At 37.9% G+C, this 18,798-nt stretch overlaps 4 protein-coding genes across 5 annotated transcripts; 2 read left to right on the forward strand and 2 right to left on the reverse strand.

Annotated features, from left to right (window-relative positions):
- Positions 1-3,381: 3,381 nt before the first annotated feature.
- LOC111449796 (ribonuclease MC-like) lies at positions 3,382-4,185 on the reverse strand. The gene is made up of 2 exons (XM_023089842.1): positions 3,931-4,185; positions 3,382-3,864 (listed from the first exon to the last, which is right to left on the reverse strand). Exons 1-2 carry the CDS (start codon positions 4,156-4,158, stop codon positions 3,433-3,435), a joined length of 660 nt encoding a protein of 219 aa, XP_022945610.1. The 5' UTR covers positions 4,159-4,185; the 3' UTR covers positions 3,382-3,432.
- Positions 4,186-4,445: 260 nt separating this feature from the next.
- Positions 4,446-9,632, forward strand: LOC111449901 (F-box protein SKIP5-like). Its single transcript, XM_023089986.1, has 6 exons — positions 4,446-4,455; positions 5,706-6,178; positions 6,922-7,073; positions 7,171-7,249; positions 8,670-8,728; positions 9,125-9,632. The coding sequence occupies exons 1-6, from the start codon at positions 4,446-4,448 to the stop codon at positions 9,480-9,482; spliced, it is 1,131 nt and encodes a 376-aa protein (XP_022945754.1). The 3' UTR covers positions 9,483-9,632.
- A 681-nt stretch (positions 9,633-10,313) lies between these two features.
- On the reverse strand, positions 10,314-11,684 carry LOC111449902 (F-box/kelch-repeat protein At3g06240-like). The gene has a single exon (XM_023089987.1). It carries the CDS (start codon positions 11,682-11,684, stop codon positions 10,584-10,586), a length of 1,101 nt encoding a protein of 366 aa, XP_022945755.1. The 3' UTR covers positions 10,314-10,583.
- Positions 11,685-13,766: 2,082 nt separating this feature from the next.
- On the forward strand, positions 13,767-18,248 carry LOC111449792 (E3 ubiquitin-protein ligase DIS1-like). 2 transcript variants are annotated; one of them, XM_023089839.1, is made up of 4 exons: positions 13,767-14,193; positions 15,872-16,098; positions 17,161-17,547; positions 17,720-18,248. In XM_023089839.1, exons 2-4 carry the CDS (start codon positions 15,889-15,891, stop codon positions 18,038-18,040), a joined length of 918 nt encoding a protein of 305 aa, XP_022945607.1. In that variant the 5' UTR covers positions 13,767-14,193; positions 15,872-15,888; the 3' UTR covers positions 18,041-18,248. The 2 variants fall into 2 exon arrangements, with proteins under 2 accessions (XP_022945607.1, XP_022945606.1); XM_023089838.1 differs by lacking the exon at positions 13,767-14,193 and having other exon boundaries at positions 15,611-16,098.
- The last annotated feature ends 550 nt before the right edge of the window (positions 18,249-18,798 follow it).

The following is an 18,798-nucleotide window of genomic DNA, read 5'->3' on the forward strand; positions in this document are numbered from 1 at the left end:
TTCCTCGTCTAGATTACCATGGAGAAAGGCATTTTCAACATCCAACTGATGGGTGAACCATTTTCGAGCAGCAGCAACAGTGAGTAAGCAACGAAGTGTAGTACGTTTCGCTGTAGGAGAAAATGTCTCTGTGTAATCAATACCTTCAACCTGAGTGTATCCATTTGCTACCAGTCGAGCTTTATAACGTTCAACAGAACCATCAGAGTTGTATTTAACTTTGTACACCCAACGGCAACCAATAGCTTTATGACTAGGTGGTAGAGGAACGAGATACCAAGTATGATTACGTTCCAAAACTGCAATTTCATCATTCATAGCCTGGTGCCATAACGGGTCACCAACTGCCTCGTCATAGGTTTTAGGTTCTGTCTGGGATGTAATAAGAGCTAGAAAAGCACGTTGAGTAGGAGAAAAACGGGAGAATGAAAGGTAATGATGAAGTGGATACCTGGTGCCAGTTCTGGGACCTCAGCTATAGGTTAAATGATTGGTTCCAGAAGACATCTCATAATCCTTATGCAAAGCTGGAGGTTGTTTAGTACGAGTAGAACGTCGGAGTGGAACTGATGTATCAGGTGGGATAGGATTAGAATTAGTGGGTGAATCTGGAGAAAGGAGCAGAGGGTGGAGGAGACGACGAAGTAGTAGGTGAAGGAATAGGAGATGAAGGAGGAATAGGATCATGAAGTGGTACAATAAGAGTCGAAGGAGCTAATGTCAAAGTTTGTGAAGCTGATGAAAAAGGAAAATCATCTTAACAAAATTTAACATCACGGCTGATAAAGAATTTGTGAGATTGCATGTCATACAACTTGTAACCTTTATGACCACAAGGATATCCTACGAAAACACAAGAAATTGCCCGTTGTTCAAATTTTTGCTTAGGATGTACTATAGTTGCATAACATTTACAACCAAAAACTTTAAGACGATGAAATGTAGGTGGAGTGCTTCAAAGGGTGTTTTGTTAGATAAGAATGGTGATGGCGTTCTATTTATAAGATAAACAGCAGTTAAAATGCACTCTCCCTAAAAATTAAGTGGAACCTGTGACGGAAAGAGAAGAGCCCTAGCTATATTTAGGATATGACGATGCTTATGTTCTACGACCCCATTTTGTTGTGGAGTATAGACACAAGGGCGCTGAAATTCAATGCCACAAGAAGTAAAAACTGGTTGCAAAGATAGGAACTCAGTCCCATTGTCTGATCGAACTATTTTGACAGTAGTATGAAATTGAGTTAGAACGAATTTAACAAAGTTCATTAACAAATGATGTACTTCTGACTTATGTTGCATTAGAAAAACCCAAGTACATCGAGTAAAATCATCAACAATAGTGAGAAAAAAACGCAAACCAAAATGGGTAGGAATTTTATGTGGTCCCCAAACATCACAATGTATCAGAACAAAGGCAGAGTGGGTTGTTATTGAACTTCTTGGAAAAGACAACCTAGTTTGTTTTGCTAACGGGCAGATACTACAGTTATGAGAATAACTAGCATTATTAAGATGCAATTGATCAGCTGGAAATTTAAAACGAGAAAAAGAAGATGACCTAGGCGTAAATGCCACAAATCAGATGGCTGAGATATTTGATGAGCTGAAGATTTGATTGGAGATGAAGAAATATGATAGAGACCTCCAAATTGTTTACCCGAGCCAAACATCTTCTCCGCAGCCAAGTCATGCATAACACAAGAATCAAGATAGGTGACATAACATTTCAAGTCATTGTTAAGTTTGCTGATGGACATTAGATTTAAATTGAATGAAGGCACACATAAAACATTGTTTAATTTAAGATTAGAGCTAAGGGAAATATTGTCAGTATGCGACACACGTGCTGTCCCTCCATTAGGTAAATTTATTGTAGACATGATGGTAGCCTTCGGTTCAGTCATAACAGAAGATTTTGAGACTATATGATCCGTAGCTCCACTATCGAGAATCCATGAATTAGAACTCGCAGAGTTAATAGATAATGTAGATACTGGAAACAAACTTGCAACATTGATGTGATTGTCAGAATTACCAGAAGGGTGATGATTGATTGCAGATAAGGCTTGTGCTATATGTTGTAATTGCTCAGAAGAAAAATTTGGAATGGAATGAGGTGACTGTTCTTTTGTATTCAACTGAAAAACATCGGCCATATTTGCAGATGATCGATATCCATGATTGTTGCGTTGATTGACTTGTCTTGCCCTTCCATAATTATTTTTCTGTCGACACCGAGTCCCCTTCTATCACAAAATTTACAGTGGAACTCAAGGATTCGACACTCATTAATTGTATGACCACTTTTATTGCAGTGTTCACATGATTTGTCCTTGGCGAATTTTGAATACGTCGTTTTCTTCTGCGCTGCTGATGCAATCGAGAAATTCTCAGTAGGTTCAGAAGTTGCCTGACGCGGCATCTCTTCTTGTACAAGTAATGAATAGGCTTGCCTCACATTAGGTAATGGAGTCATCGTCAGTATGTTAGATCTCGTCGTTTTATAAGACTCATTGAGCCCCATGAGCAATTGCATCAACTTGTCTTCTTCGCGTTGATCAACATGTATTTGACGTTGATTACAGGTAAATGGTGTGTGGTATGCTTCCAGTTCATCCCAGAGTGCTTTGAGATTGGTGAAATATGCTGACAGTGCCATGGTTCCTTGTGACATCGTTGCTATCGACTTTTGTATCTGTAAAATTGCTCGGGCATTCTTTTGTGAGAATTGATCGTGAAGATCAACCCACACTTGATGAGTTGTCTTGGAGTGAAGAATGCCTTTAGCGATATCTGCTTCAACGGAATGAGTTAACCAAAATATTATCATACTGTTGCACTGATTCCAGAGTTCAAATTCGGTTGAATTTGCATCTTGAGACGATTCTTCAATTGTGCCTCCAGAGTTCAAATTCGGTTGAATTTGCATCTGGAGACAATTCTTCAATTGTGCCATGAGTAAAGCCAATTTTCTTCTTGGCAATAAGAGCATGCATAACTGATTTACTCCAAGATTGGTAATTTGCTCCATTTAATTTGATTGGAACGAGTGAATATCCCGGCTGATCGGAGTGATGAATATAATAAGGATGTGTTAAATCAACATCTGAAATTTTGAAGCTGGATTTGGTTGATTCCGCCATAAAGGAAATTTTGATATTTAAGAACACCAAGATCGGTGCTCTGATACCATGTCAAGAATGAGAAATAGAATTGGGATCGAAAGTATGATGTTTATTAGTGTTTAACACGTTTTAAATAGGAGAAAAGTATATTTATATTTTTGCATTTTTTAGAAATACTTTTATCAATTAAAATGAATGGTGCACTTTAATAGTTGAAATAATTTAATTATTTAATTTTCTTAACATAAAGAAATTTACGATTAAAGTAATTTATTTATTTTTTTTCATAGAAGTCTTACACATCTCAGAATGAAGTGCTTAGGTAAAAAGCAAACCGTGGTGGGCAGTCGGCAAAAGGACAATCAATAAGGGTTGCACCATCCTTATGGAAGCATAATACGATTTCATGCAATTGGGTCTGTTTAGTGTTTTTATTGACGTTGCAACGAAGCCCTGGCTTCTTCCCGGTTGCGGCTTGAATGGCATTTTTGATGACTTGATATTGGCGGGATGTGTTGCCGGTCGGACCGAGTTTGGCGGCGTTCAAAATAGCCAGTAGGTCGTATCTGGGGTTTGTGCGAATGTTCAAAGCTGTTTGAAAATATTGAACTTGGTTAAAAACATTCTCCGAACATGGTCCATGTTTATTCCATTCCTTTCTCCAAAAAGTTTTGTCCTTCCCTCTCTTCAAGTTTGGCCAATGATAAGTCAGAAGTGGTTCGAGTGCAGCAAATCCCTGAACAAAAAAAAACCAGTTAGAATGTGATGCATTTGTAGGAGTCATTTTGTATATGGAAGGTACCTGAATGGTTTCAGAAAATTTTGTTCTTTGGCGGCAAACAAGGTAGCGCTTGGTGTAGTTAGCCGGCCATAGGCCATGGATGGTGAACCTGGTTGGAGATGGTGATCGAGCACACAGGACATTTGTACATGTGGCCGGAGGCCACTGTTGCACCATTTGAAACAATTCAAATTGGGCATTCACAGAGAAGATGAGAGTGGAGAGGAGGATGAGATGAATATGAGCCATAAAGAGAAGTTAAGTGATGGTATACACAAATTGGAATGGCATTATATATATGGAGAGCATGGAGAAGAAGGGAGAAAAATAAAAAGATAAAAAAAGGAAAATCCAAAATTATTGAATTTTATGTGTTATCAATTATTTCTCAACCACTCTTTGGTTTAGGTTAATTTTTTGACCCCCAATTGATTCGGTTCGGTTCGGCTTCGGGTTCACTGGACAACAACCTCGACTTGACTCGAACCGGATAAAATGTTATACACTATATTAAGACATGTTACGAATTCACAACAATGTCTCCACGTACGTATTCTTTGTCTAATTTTAATCTGTGTCAGGGGTGGGGTGTACATTCAACCCGAATTCTAAGGTTTGGGTTCTGTTCGGTTCGGTTTCGGGTTAATGAGACAAAAACTTCGCGTTGACCGAATAGAGCAACATTTAGAAAGTACATTAACAACCGTCCTACTTTGGCCCTCTATATTTAACTAGGCACATTATTTTTAGTTTTTTTTATTTATATTTTTATATATATTTTTTTAATTTTTTTTTTTTTTTTTAAATACCTAATATTTCCTTCTATTTCCAAACACATATCATGGTTTATAATACCCATTTATATTATTTTTAATTTCTTTTTTTAAAAAAAATACATCATATTTCCTCTTATTTCTAAACACATCGTTTATAATACCAATAAGCTAAAACAACGTCTATATATATATTTATTAATTTTGATTTATACATCAATTTAGTTATTTTTCCTCCATCATTATTATTATTTTTGTTTCAATGGAAAGAAAAGTTTACAAAGTTTATTGATTTTGATTTATACATACGTTTAAGTTTACGTTATTTTCCTCCACCATTTTTTTTCGCACGGTAAAGTAAAGTTTGCCCAAAATATTTTGACTTTCTTTGACACCTATCTTAATAGACTCTCAAAATTTGGTTAGACAAATAGTTCTAAAATTTTAGTGTATTTATTATTTTTTATCACAATCCTAGCTCGCCCCACTCCACTCCACAGAACCCACGTTCACGTGCTCACCTTTCCAGTTTCAACCAAACCAAACCAAACCAAACCAAACCCTTTTCTGGTCACATATCTGGAAATGGATCCAGCCATGACATGGGCCGCAATTTTGGGCCTTCACAAACTCCTGGGCTGGGCTGGGCTGGGCTGGGCTGGGCTGGGCTGGGCTACCCATTTAGAAATTGAAGGCCCAGACGAAAGCTACTACCAAAACAATCTNTTTCCAGTTTCAACCAAACCAAACCAAACCAAACCAAACCCTTTTCTGGTCACATATCTGGAAATGGATCCAGCCATGACATGGGCCGCAATTTTGGGCCTTCACAAACTCCTGGGCTGGGCTGGGCTACCCATTTAGAAATTGAAGGCCCAGACGAAAGCTACTACCAAAACAATCTCTGGGCTGGGCTGGGCTACCCATTTAGAAATTGAAGGCCCAGACGAAAGCTACTACCAAAACAATCTGGTTGCCGAAGCAAATGACAGAAGCTAAGCTATGATGTGGTAATTTGTTGAGCTGAGTCCCGAGCTTTGTGTGGGGTATGGCAGTCAAATCTCGGAGGCCGGTATGAGTTGAGTGGTAAAGAAGCTTTGTGTGGGCTATGGCAGTCAAAGCTCGGAGGCCGGTATGAGTTGAGTGGTAAAGAAGCTTTGTGTGGGCTATGGCAGTCAAAGCTCGGAGGCCGGTATGAGTTGAGTGGTAAAGAAGCTTTGTGTGGGCTATGGCAGTCAAAGCTCGGAGGCCGGTATGAGTTGAGTGGTAAAGAAGAGCCAGAGCCAGAGCCAGAGCCAGAGCCAGAGCCAGAGCCAGAGCCAGAGCCAGAGCCAGAGCCAGAGCCAGTGCCAGTGCCAGTGCCAGTGCCAGTGCCTAAGGCCGTCATTTCGATGGTTCAGACGCCGACGATGGAAGTTAACAAGCACAGGAAGTTGATCAATAATTTGGACGATGGCTGTTTGATGCATATTTTCACCTTCCTTTCCCCCATACCAGCTATCTTTCCTTTCCCCCATGCATATTTTCAGCTTCCTTTCAGCTTCCTGCCGCAATGTGTTTCAATTTGTTATCGAATGTTTCTTCGTAAAATTTGTTTGATCTATTTGAGGATTTCTTTTTTGTTCCCTCTTAAAATTGCTTCGTTTGGATGAAATTGAAGGATTCTTCTGGTTGTGCCACAAATTAAGAGGTTTTCTGGGAGGAAGAGACTGAAAATTTTCAATTTAGGTATTTCTGGAAATGGATTGGGAGAAGAAATATAATTCTGATTTCGAATTTGACTTAAGTTGGAATTTGTTATTTCATTGCACATCTAAATCCAAAAAACTCGTTTGAAGAGATGGAATGCAAATCTTTCTTATGTTGAGTCTATCGGAGTTTTTGATTGAGACTTGTCAATATTCATTACGTGTGGTTCAAGTGAACTTCCTGAGCCTCAACAGTTCTTGATATGTGAGGTTTAAAAGAATTTCTTGTAAAGTTAGAAGTTCTTTCCTGGACTTTGGGTATGAATTGGTTGGGCTAACTAGTTGGAAAGAGATAAGAAAAATTCTGGAGGCAATAGTGAAGATCTACTAATTTTGCTCTAAGAACGCCAGTTCTTTGTACTTTGTGCATTTCTTTTGCTTCTATTCCAGTGGCAAATTTTTATCATTAGCCTTGTGAAATTGTTAGTTAGTGGATGCCGCCTGCATATTTCCATGGAGTTTCTGCTTTTTTTGTCACTTTTGCCATTGAGTTTGCAGATCGGTATAACACCGCCCTCGTTTGCCACAGATGGCGTTACTTGGCATGTCATCCGAGGCTGTGGCTGCGAGTAGAACGATCTATTAAAGATTTGTCCGAGTCTGGAGTTTTCCCAACCGTTGAGGCAGCTGTTGCTGCTGCTAGGTAAGTTGTTGCATGTTCATGTTTCTTTTTTATTTTTTTATGAGGAAATAATAAGAGTTACTTGTTAATAGAGCTTGAATGATTTTGTTCTTCATAGGCCTGGGGACACCATACTAATTGCAACAGGTGGAGTTCATTCTGCCTCTAACATTCAAATTACAAAGCCACTTTGCCTGGTATGCTCTTTTTCCCCGCCTTCTTTTGGCAGCTTGGGAGTTAAAATGTATTCTTCCTATAGGATTTAAATACCATCCAATTGCGAGGAATATCTTCTGAAATCATGTGTGGTTTTTTGAATAGTTTCGCTACCCTTTAACACGAAAAAAGTGCCTTATGTTTTATGTGCGAATAATTGTTAATAACTAAGAATTGTGATCCGTGTCTTTAATAAAATTGCTAATAAAATTGCTATATAAAGCTAGAACTTGGGTTCTGTTATTCTGCCTTTAAAAAATGTTTGCACACTTTCTTTCTTCTCTTTGTAGAGAAGCTAAGAAATTATAAGAACGAACACAACCTCAACCCTATCATCCAAGTACCAGAGTCTGATAATAATATGTTGCACTATCAAAAGGAAACTACAACGTACGTAAATGCTATTAGTTCTCTCACAAAGTCTTAAAAGAAGGTTACGTTATGCAGTATTAAAGTGAACCTTTGTAGGTTTTGGCCCAGCAATTGAAATTCAGATTAAGTACTTGTTTTGAGAAGCAGTTAAATATTGGTGAAACGTAAAACGGTGGCTTCCTCATCCAGTTGTGCTCAAGTTTTGGACTATAGAGCTTTTAACTTACTTTAGCACCTTTTGTACTATGAAAGTACCAATATGAGTCATGTAGGAACTATTAGTAGAGTAGTAGTGAGGCCACCGAGTCGAACTACTAGATGGCGCATAACCAAACCAACCTAAACCGATTAGTCAACAGTTTAGTTGGTTCATTCTGGTGCGACGTGGCTTTGTAATGTTTAAGCCTTAAAATTTTGGCATTTCAAAGGCTCAGACAACTCTCGCCCTTGGGAAGACTAGTAGCATCGAAGCCTAATTGTCCTCTTCTGCTATTTGTTGAAGTTTCAATTTTTAGTTTATGTGTACATTATCGGTTGGCTCGGGTATGAATGATCTGGTCATGCCAAACCTGAAGCTGACTGAATATTACCAATCTTTTATACATGAGAAGTTGAACTATTGAACCGAGCTGGTCTGAACCGAAACCAGCGGCAGTTTTTGGTTGGTTTAATCGGTTTTTTTGGGGGGGGTTTTCCGTTTTTCCTTGCATCCCTAATAGAGGGGGTTAGTGTTCTTAGGAGGGAGAGATCATTTTAGGATTGTCCATTGTGGGGCTTGGGAGAGAGATAGCCCTCTCGAAAGGCTATTGTTATATTGTAGTTTCTTTTTCATATTGCAATATATTAGTATTTTGTATTTTTTGTGTTGGGGTACATAACATATACGTCAATCTATTCCATACTTTTTTCTGGCTTAATTTACGATGGCAGTGTACGAACGTTCTCTTTCTCACAATGTGAAACTCATTTCATAAATAACTTTTAAGTTTCACCATTTTCCATCATTTATCTTATCTTAATATTGTTCAGATTGGTGGAGGTGAACTTCCTGAGGAGACAACACTTTTCTGTAGTCGTGGTTCGGAAAGGTACGTGGCATATAATGTAATTTGCAATGGTTAATCCTATACATTTTCTCTCTCTTAACCTTTTGAAAAAATGAACTTGAAAGGTCAAGGACCGAAATGCAGATTTTAGAGATCTTAAAAGTGTAGGAATAAAGTACAGTTTTAACACGATGACTTAAATGGGACGAACTTGAAAGGTCAAGTACCGAAATGGACATTTTAGAGATCTTAAAAGTGTAGGAATAAAGGACGGTTTTAATACGATGACTTCAATGGAATGAACTTGAAAGATGAAAGACCGAAATGGACGTTTTAGAGGCCTTAAAAGTGTAGGAATGAAGGACGGTTTTAAGCTTCTCATTTTGTGACGTTTAGTGGCAACTAATTGAGACTGAACTTTCTGTTTCTTGTTAACAGTGCTTTGGAGTTCCTCTGTACCAGTAAACTCTCTAACTTAACAGTGAAGGCAGAACTTGGTTGCTGCTTGCTTCACAGAAAGGGAAGATTAATTATTGATGGATGTGTTCTTCAATGTGAGTCAAACCCTTTGGACTACCTATCATGCCCCATTGTTTGTACTGCAAGTCCCGATAGCCTATCGTCTTCCTCGGTGAAAGGCGGTTATACAGATGGCGTTTCTGTTTCACAAACCCGCATCGAGGGTGGTGCCAAAGCTATCCTAACGAGCGAGGACCTTGCGTTACAGCACGTTCGAGTTATTTATGCTCGAACAGCTTTGTTCTTTTGGTTTGACGTCGAACACAAGTTGCAATAATTTCCTTGTAATCCATTAGCAATGTGTATCTGTTTCAGCTGGTTAATCCTTAGGTATATATTGGTGATTCTTTAACTTGTATGATACTTCTGTTTAGGCTCGTCACATAATCGGTTTCGCCCCTAAATCTTTCGTGGTCGCTTTGTTTTTTATTCTTAACGTTTGGAGCTCCGATATGTAATTATTTCGAAAAAAAAATGATCGTCTTAGCTTATATTTTTTGTGTTTGACAATCACTCAAAATTTGTTTGATATATTACATTATTTTCTATTTAACTGGTAAGGTGAACTTTTGCACTTAAAAAAATGAATATATATATTGTTATTGTACAGTTAAATATAATTAGACCTGGAATTTTTAAAGTTAGTTATTTGTGACGTATGTTTATTAACTCGTGAGATTGGAGCATTGTCACAATCGTGTTCTTATGAGATGTTTGTAAGTGGTGTGGCACTCACTCTCACCATCTTAGGCATTCTCACACCTAAAACTGGTTTGAAAAACTTGAGAGTAGGCACGACTGAAATTTTCCATCCTCTTTTGGATGAATATGACAAGACACGGACCAAAATTATAATAGAGAGAAAATATATGAACTAAAAAATTCCATTAAAAAAATGTCAATTAAATTTAGATAATTTAGCTTTTATACCTCTGTAAGAAATTACATTAAATACTAAATTGTTACTCTTTTAATATAATGACATATTATTCTTATAAAAAATAAATCAAAATAAGTATTAATTGAACCAGGTAATATTAAACTCAAAAAAAGTAGTAACAAAGTCCAACAAATTAATTGAACAAAAAAGAGAAAACTTGGAAGACATTGTGTCTAAAAAAACAGGACCCGATCCATGCCATCATTGATTACTCGTTTTGTGTGTTTAAGCTCATCGGGAGGGAATCAAAACATTAACTTTGGGTAATAACCAGTGTCTTTATCCACTAAGTTATGCTCAAGTCTTTACTCATATGCTCCTCCGCTACATTGGTAAGGGTGGTGGACCCGAACTAAAGTCAAAAAAAGTATCCGCGAACACACATGGACGCCCTTTTATGGGAAGAACTTTGGTCACGTGAGTCTTAACATGCCTCCGCTACATTGGTAAGGGTGGTGGTGGTGGACCATAACTAAAGTCAAAATAAGTATTCGCGAACACACGTGGACGCCCTTTTATGGGAAGAACTTTGGTCACGTGAGTTTTAACATGGTAAGAAATCACTTGTCCTTCGTCGGCTTCCATTAAAAGTTCATCTGAACTCACAAACAACAATGGCTTCTCGACTCCAAAAAAAGGACCAATTGTCATTAGTTTTGACCATGAAAAGACATCTTTCTCCATCTCCCAAACCGAGAACGTTTTTTCATTCCCTGCGTTTGAGCCGTGAAATACAACAATTGATCCATTCAACATTCTCATACTTATATTAGGGTTTAACATCACATCCTCCTCCACTAAATTGTTCGGTACTGGAATTTTGCCAAAAATTTCTTCGCTCATGTCAAACGTGCGTATAATATTTCCTTTTGTATTTCTTGACCACCAATAAGATTTTCCTTCATGATGCATCTCACAACCCCCTGTTATCATTAAATACCTAAAATTAGGGGATTCAATTTCCCTCCATCTTTCTTTCCTCAACTCCCAAATCTCCACTCGAAGTGGTAGAAGATTATAGGCTCCCTCTTCGTCCGGGAATTGTACAACCCTAACAACTTTGAAATCCCCAGATTTGGAATCATATCCGAATCCAACACCGCTTGTTAATGAATCAAACATTTCATAGGGATCTTCATTGTGAAGAATCGATGATGGAAGCTTACGAAACTTTTCGGTCATCATATTAAAGAGGAAAATATCTCTATCGTACAAAAGACAAACTAAACCTTGAGAATGACCGTGAATAGTATTTTTTCGAAAATCACTTGATGGATTGTTGACATCGAGAATGGAAATAGATCGATCAGGGGTGTGGGAAAACTTGATGATGGAGGGTATATACGTATAGAGTTGAAAACCGATAATTATTCGACGGTTGATATAAATACATTTATCTTGTAAAGAAAAAATTGCAGGATCGTTGATCAGAGCGTACCATAATTTGCAAACAGACTTAAATTGGAGTAGAGACTGTGCGGGAAGCCTTGATAGAATTTCGATCAACAATACTATGGGGAGATCTTTTAGAGTCGCCATTAGAGGGTTCAAGTTTTATTTAACCATCGTTCATCATTATATAAGGAAGAGGTGAATGCAAGAAAGGATGAGCTGTCATTTATCTATTTATTTATTTATTTATTTTTGTGCGAACCAAATAACGTACCAAAATTAGATAGTTTTTGTTTTTTTTGTTTTTTTTTTTTGCTATTTTTAATGCATCCTTAATGGTTAGGGAATAATTAAGAATTTTAATAATAAAATAATTTTAATGAACTTACTTTAAAACATCATATATTATACTTAATCGTTCAAGAAACCGTCACTCACTACACATAGAAATCTAACACATATTGCGACTATAGAGGGTGACCCGACCCGTGACCCAATTTGCAATCCAAGATTAGCACCTTCCCAAACTGCAACTGCTTTCAACTGACCCGACCTGGTTCCTTCCTGTGCCAATGTTATTTTGCCAGTGTCATATAGAAGGCGCGAGTGCTCCTTCCTCCGACAGTCGCTCTTGAAAAATATTTTCTGAATATCAAATCACTGCCGATCTAAGATCATAGATATAATATGATCTTAGGCCAGATTCATTCTTTGTTTTTGGCATGATATTTTGCTTTCTGTTTTGACATGATATTATGCTTTGGGTTAAGATTTTATTTTTACTGTATATGGAATATATGTTAGATTCACATGGTCTACCTCGTTTGAATTTGTCTTAGACCCAAGAGAATTACCCCATTATACTATTTAGGACATCATACTAGTAGATCATCTCACGTAGTGTAATAGCCCAAGTCCACCGCTAGTAAATATTATCCTCTTTGGGCTTTCCCTCTCGGGCTTCTCTTCAAAGTTTTTAAACTGCGTTAGAGAGGTTTTCATACCCTTATAAAAGATGTTTCATTTTCCTCTCCAACCGATGTGGAATATTACATATATGTACAAGAAGTAACTTGACAGTCGATGACCTTATTTAGAATTTGGTACATACCGAGAGTATCTCCACATGTGTACGTTGTTGGATCGCTATATCAACGTAGAGGGGGTGAATAGAGTTTTAACCATAAAAGTGGATGTTTAATTTTTTCTAAATGATAGTTTTTAAAGATAATAGAAAATAATAATTAATACAACAATACAGACAATAAATCACAATAATAATTTTGAAATTAAATAGGAAATAGTTACGAGATATGACACCATAGTTAGTTTTAGAGTAGTTCGGTCAAACTCGACCTACTCCACTCCCCAAGCGCCTCTTGGAAATTTGAATAAAAAATTTTCTCGACTCTTTTCACGGATCAGAGCCCAACCACTCCCCCCAAATGCCATCTATTTTCTCGACTCTTTCTCGATGGATATGGCATTTGTTGTTCATGGTCTTGGTCTTCTCCAATAATATTGTTTAGATGAGTATATTTTGATTTTATAACAAATACCTTAAATTAGTTGTATAAATTATCAAAATTAAAAAAAAAAATATATTTAATCGTGATATAATTATAACTTTTTAGTCATTTATTACGAACCAATTTTTCTTTTTAATTCTTGAAGCTTAGGTACGGGTAAAAATAACCACCAAACCGAATCAATGCCACGAAATCCACCTAAGAGTAAGCTCAACAAATGGACAGTTGAAAGAAAATTAACTCCAGACAGAGGCTCGACCCAAGAATTGGTTCACACCTAAAGCTAGTTCGGAAATCCCGAGTATGGGTGGAGTATCAAAACTACGCCTCAATGTAGAAGCACGACTTGAGAGTTGATCCGAGCCCACGAATGGTAAGGGATGTTTTTAGGCATTCTCACACCTAAAACTTGTTTGAAAAGTTTGAGCTTAGGCACAAACGAAACTTCCATCCTCTTTTGGATGAATATGACAAGACACGAAACAATCAATGCAAAATAATTATTTTTTAAAAGTCCGAACAAATTCAACTATTCTATTTTTAAAAGTTTAGAAATTAAAAATGGATATTTTAGAATATAAATTATTAAAATAGAAAAAAATAAAATTATATATATATTTTATTTTTTTTTTTCTTCCCGAAACCGGGCGCCTGCGAGCCGTCCATAAGATAATTCATAATTCAATCATAACCACAGCGTTCATCACAGAGCGCTGCCGCTTTCCAACGCTCGTTTAAACTATAATTTTCTCTTTTTCTCTCTTCTGGGTATTTCGTTTGGCGATTGAAAAAGTTCAAAAAAGCTCTGAAAATTTCCCTTTCGATCATAATAAAATCAATTTTCAGAATTTCGAGGACACTGAAGCCGGCCTGCTTGTTGTGGGCAAGGAGAGAAGGGCCCGCACGTCTTAATTTCTCTCTTTTTCTTTCACTTTTTGTTCTTTCTCGAGAAATTTCCCTCTAATCCTCTAATCTCTTCTGTTCTTCATACGCTCCTCTTTCCTCTCTCTCCCTATCACCCTTTAATTTGAATTTTCGCGGCTCCCAAACGTGTAATATCTCTGTGTATTATCTCTTTTTATGCTGTTTCTTGTCGTATCACACCCCAAGTCTGATTATCTTTTGAGGTATTTCTTGTTTTTGTTTGTTCTTCTTTGATTTCTTATGGGGTTTTTGAGTCGTTATGATCTGGGGTTTGCGTTATTTCTGGTTTTATTATTGTCTTGTGTTGTTTGAGGCCTTTGATTTCGTATGTTCTAATCTGCATTCCGTTTGTTGGTTATCTCATTGTGACTCTGGATATTTGTTGTTCATGTTTTTTTTTTTGGTGTTGTTCTTCTTTTGGAGCTCTGGATTTAGAAAATTTGTTGATATCATAACATTGAAGTTTTGGGTAATGATAGTTATTTTGTGTTTTTCATTCATTTATTCCATCGGACTAAAGGGTTCCATTCTCATGATTCTGAACTTGGAGGTATTCCATAAATTGCTCGAGCTTCTTGTTCTTGTTCTTTTTCTCTGTTGGGTGTTCTGGTTTCTTGTCTAATGGCTTGAGATGCTTTCTTTTTCTTGTAGTGAAGCATCTTTGTGGTTAGTAATTCATAGTTTTTACGCTTTGGTTTGCAATTTGGTAAGTTTCGGTGAAAGTAATGTTGAGGATTGTTGGGAGGGAGTCCTACGTTGGCTAATCTAGGGAATGATCGTGGGTTTATAAGTGAGGAATACTTCTCCATTGGTATGAGGCCTTTTGGGGAAGCCCGAAGCAAAGCCATGAAAGCTTATGCTCAAAGTGGACAATATCATACCATTGTGGAGATCCGTGATTCCTAATAGGGTATTAGAGTCATGCCCTTAACTTAGTCATGTCAATAGAATTCTCAAATGTTGAACAAAGAAAGTTGTGAGCCTCGAAGGTGTAGTCAAAATTGACTCAAGTGTCGAACAAATGGTGTACTTTGTTCGAGGACTCCATAGGCCTCGGGGGAGACTCTATAGTGTACTTTGTTTGAGGAGAGGATTGTTGAGGATTGTTGGGAGGGAGTCCCACATTGGCTGTATGGTAATGATTGTGAGTTTATAAGTACGTAATATATCTCCATTGGTATGAGGCCTTTTAGGAAGCCTGAAGCAAAGCCATGAGAGTTTATACTCAACGTGGACAATATCATACCATTGGGGAGATCCGTGATTCTTAACATGGTATCAGAGTCATGCCTTTAACTTAGCCATGTCAATAGAATTCTCAAATGTCGAATAAAGAAAGTTGTGAGTCTCGAAGGTGTAGTCAAAAGTGACTCAAGTGTCGAACAAAGGGTGTTCTTTGTTCGAGGACTATAGAGAAGGAGTCGAGCCTCGATTAAGGGGAGGCTGTTTGAGGGCTCCATAGACCTTGGGGGAGGCTCTATAATGTACTTTGTTCGAGGAGAGGATTATTGAGGGTTATTGGGAGGGAGTCCCACGTTGGCTAATTTAGGGAATGATCATGGGTTTATAAGTAATACATCTTCATAAGTAATACATCTCCATTGTTATGAGGTCTTTTGGGGAAGCCCAAAGCAAAGCCAATGAGAACTTATACTCAAAGTGGACAATATCATACCATTGTGGAGAGTTGTTATTTTTAACAAGTAACCCTTAGTTCCTTATCGGTGGGTTTTGGCTTCTGATAGCCCCTAGAGATTTACTAGAACACGTCCTTATCTGGTGAAGCACTCTTCTCAAGAAGCCTAGTTAGTTGCTGTGAAGATGTTCTTATACTTGCAAGTTCTTGTTCATACTTTTCTTAACTCATGTTTATGGATGTAGGCATTCTATTGATTAAAATGTCATCTGCAAATCCTTATTTTGATGACGTTCGGACGAAACCGGAGGTAATCGATCCTCCCCAAGATGAGGACATGATGGATGTTAGCGAAAGTGTTAGTGATCCTACTCGAAATGGAGGAAAGCCTAATGTAGCTGTCTCTAGCAGCGTTCGTGAGCTGTTGGAGTGTCCTGTTTGCTTGAATGCTATGTACCCTCCCATTCATCAGGTCTGTTGCCATCTTTTCAAAATCTTTTGAACGAAATTGCTTACTTTTTTTAAATTCCTTTAATCTAATTTGTCGACACGATATTGGCCTTTTTCTTAAAGGCGTCTAAGGAAGGTACCATATAGGTGAACGTATTCAATAGTTTAAACGAACAACTAGAAGCCATACTGTACCTTGGAAGATAGATGATTTTGTGATAAGGAATCGCTACAAAAGAAGTAAGATTTGGATTATCTTATTGATCAAATATCACAAGCAACATTGATCATGTCAAGCTTGAATGATTCTAAACATGCAATCTAAACTACGAAGAATTGAAAAAAAAAAAAAAAAGAACTTAGCCCTCGGATAAAGAAAAGGTAAGAACTGCGAGATCTCTAGTGAGGACACTGGGCCCCGAAGTGGGGTTGATTGTGAGATCCCACATCGGATGGAGAGGGGAATAAAGCATTCTTTATAAGGGTGTGGAAACCTCTCCCTAGCAGACACGTTTTAATGACCTTGAGGGGAACCCGAAAGGGAAAGCCCGAAGAAGACAATATCTGATAGTGGTGGGCTTGGGCTATTACAAAAACACTTAGCTCTGATGATGGAAACTAAAATTCGGATTACCTTGTTGATCAAATATCTCAAGGTAAGAACACTTGTTTGAGATACAAATCACTCCACAAACAAGATCGATCATGTCAAGCTTGAATGATTCTAAACATGCAATCTTAATTACGTAGAATTGCAAAGAAACTTAGTCATTGGCTAAAGGAAAGCACAAATGCTCTTTTTACTCGTCCCTTTCACAAAGACAACATACACCGCTCTATATAGCTTCAAAATAAAAACCTTAACCTTAGGCATTCCAAGAGCCATAACTTTCATAGTATAGCAGGTTAGACGTCTGATCTGGATGATATCTACCGTGTTAATACCACCTAAAATCAACGTTCAAATCTTACTTTCTTAATATAGTTGTGCTTTGCATGGATGTAGTCTGCTACTTACTCAGAACCTTCATTTTGGCATTTGAGCTTGCCTTGGTTCATATCGATTAACGTTCTGTCATTGCAGTGTTCGAATGGTCACACATTGTGTTCGGGTTGCAAGCCTAGGGTGCACAACCGGTGCCCGACCTGCAGGCATGAACTTGGCAATATCAGATGTCTTGCATTAGAGAAAGTGGCTGCATCTTTGGAACTTCCATGTACATATCAAACCTTTGGGTGCGCGGGCATATACCCGTACTATAGCAAGCTGAAACATGAATCTCAATGTGCATATCGACCCTATAACTGTCCGTATGCGGGGTCGGAATGCACAGTTGTTGGTGATATTCCATTTTTGGTAGCACACCTAAAGGATGATCACAAAGTCGACATGCATAGTGGGAGCACTTTCAATCATCGATACGTCAAGTCAAACCCGCAAGAGGTCGAAAATGCTACCTGGATGCTAACGGTACTATTCTACTTCATATAAATCATTTTTGGGTTAAACATGTATTCAAATGAAGCCTTCGTTATCAAGAACGAGCGTATTAGCTAGAAGAGGCTAACGAATCGAGTTCATAGGTTGTAAATATTGAGATGTCTGATACAAAACTGATACCGTTTTTTCGGTTGACTTGTAGGTTTTCAGCTGTTTTGGTCATTATTTTTGTTTACATTTCGAAGCTTTCCAGCTCGGAATGGCACCTGTCTATATAGCCTTCTTGCGCTTCATGGGTGACGATAACGAGGCAAAGAACTACAGTTATAGCCTTGAGGTTGGTGGAAATGGGAGGAAGATGGTTTGGCAAGGAGTGCCACGGAGTATTCGGGACAGTCATCGGAAGGTGCGAGACAGCTTTGACGGGCTTATTATCCAACGAAACATGGCTCTGTTCTTCTCGGGCGGAGATCGGAAGGAATTGAAGCTGAGGGTAACTGGTAGGATTTGGAAGGAGCAGTGAAAGTGTAGGTACGTTTAGGTGTCCTTAGAAAGTAAAGGAGGCTAAATAGAGAGAATGATACTATAGACGTCCAACCATGTAATGTAATATAGTTGTTCAAATACATCAACTGGAAAGCCTGTGTTCTTTACTCTTGTAAGAGAATTTCTACTTACTACTTTTTGCATTTTGCTCCCCACAAGAGTTCGATATTGCACTTTTAGGTCCATCCCGAGAAAAACTTAAAAAGTCTTACTCGTTAAACTATGCTTAAGTTGATACGAGCACTATGTCTTTATCTAAATGCAGTTTCTATAATCACAAAAAATAAGATATATGTTTCGACTAAAACATTCGAGATTTGAATTTTTCCTTCTACAAATTCGTAAGAACCTACTCGACCCTTAAGAAGGTTGGGGGCGGTATTCTAAAAAGCCAGGGATCAGTACAACGTCAAAAGTAGGTTTTTTTTTATTGTCTCATTGACCTTGTTTAGGCCTCCTTTGTGCTTCATGAGCGGAGTTGATTTGTCCTTACCAACCTCTATTTTCGAGTGGAGTTGATTTGTCCTTACCAACCTCTATTTTCGGGTGGAGTTGATTTGTCCTTACCAACCTCTATTTTCGAGTGGAGTTGATTTGTCCTTACCAACCTCTATTTTCGGGTGGAGTTGATTTGTCCTTACCAACCTCTATTTTCGGGTGGAGTTGATTTGTCCTTACCAACCTCTATTTTCGGGTGGAGTTGATTTGTCCTTACCAACCTCTATTTTCGGGTGG

Source organism: Cucurbita moschata, unplaced genomic scaffold (genome assembly GCF_002738365.1).
Source record: "Cucurbita moschata cultivar Rifu unplaced genomic scaffold, Cmos_1.0 Cmo_Scf00011, whole genome shotgun sequence".
NCBI classification, from domain to species: Eukaryota; Viridiplantae; Streptophyta; class Magnoliopsida; order Cucurbitales; family Cucurbitaceae; genus Cucurbita; species Cucurbita moschata.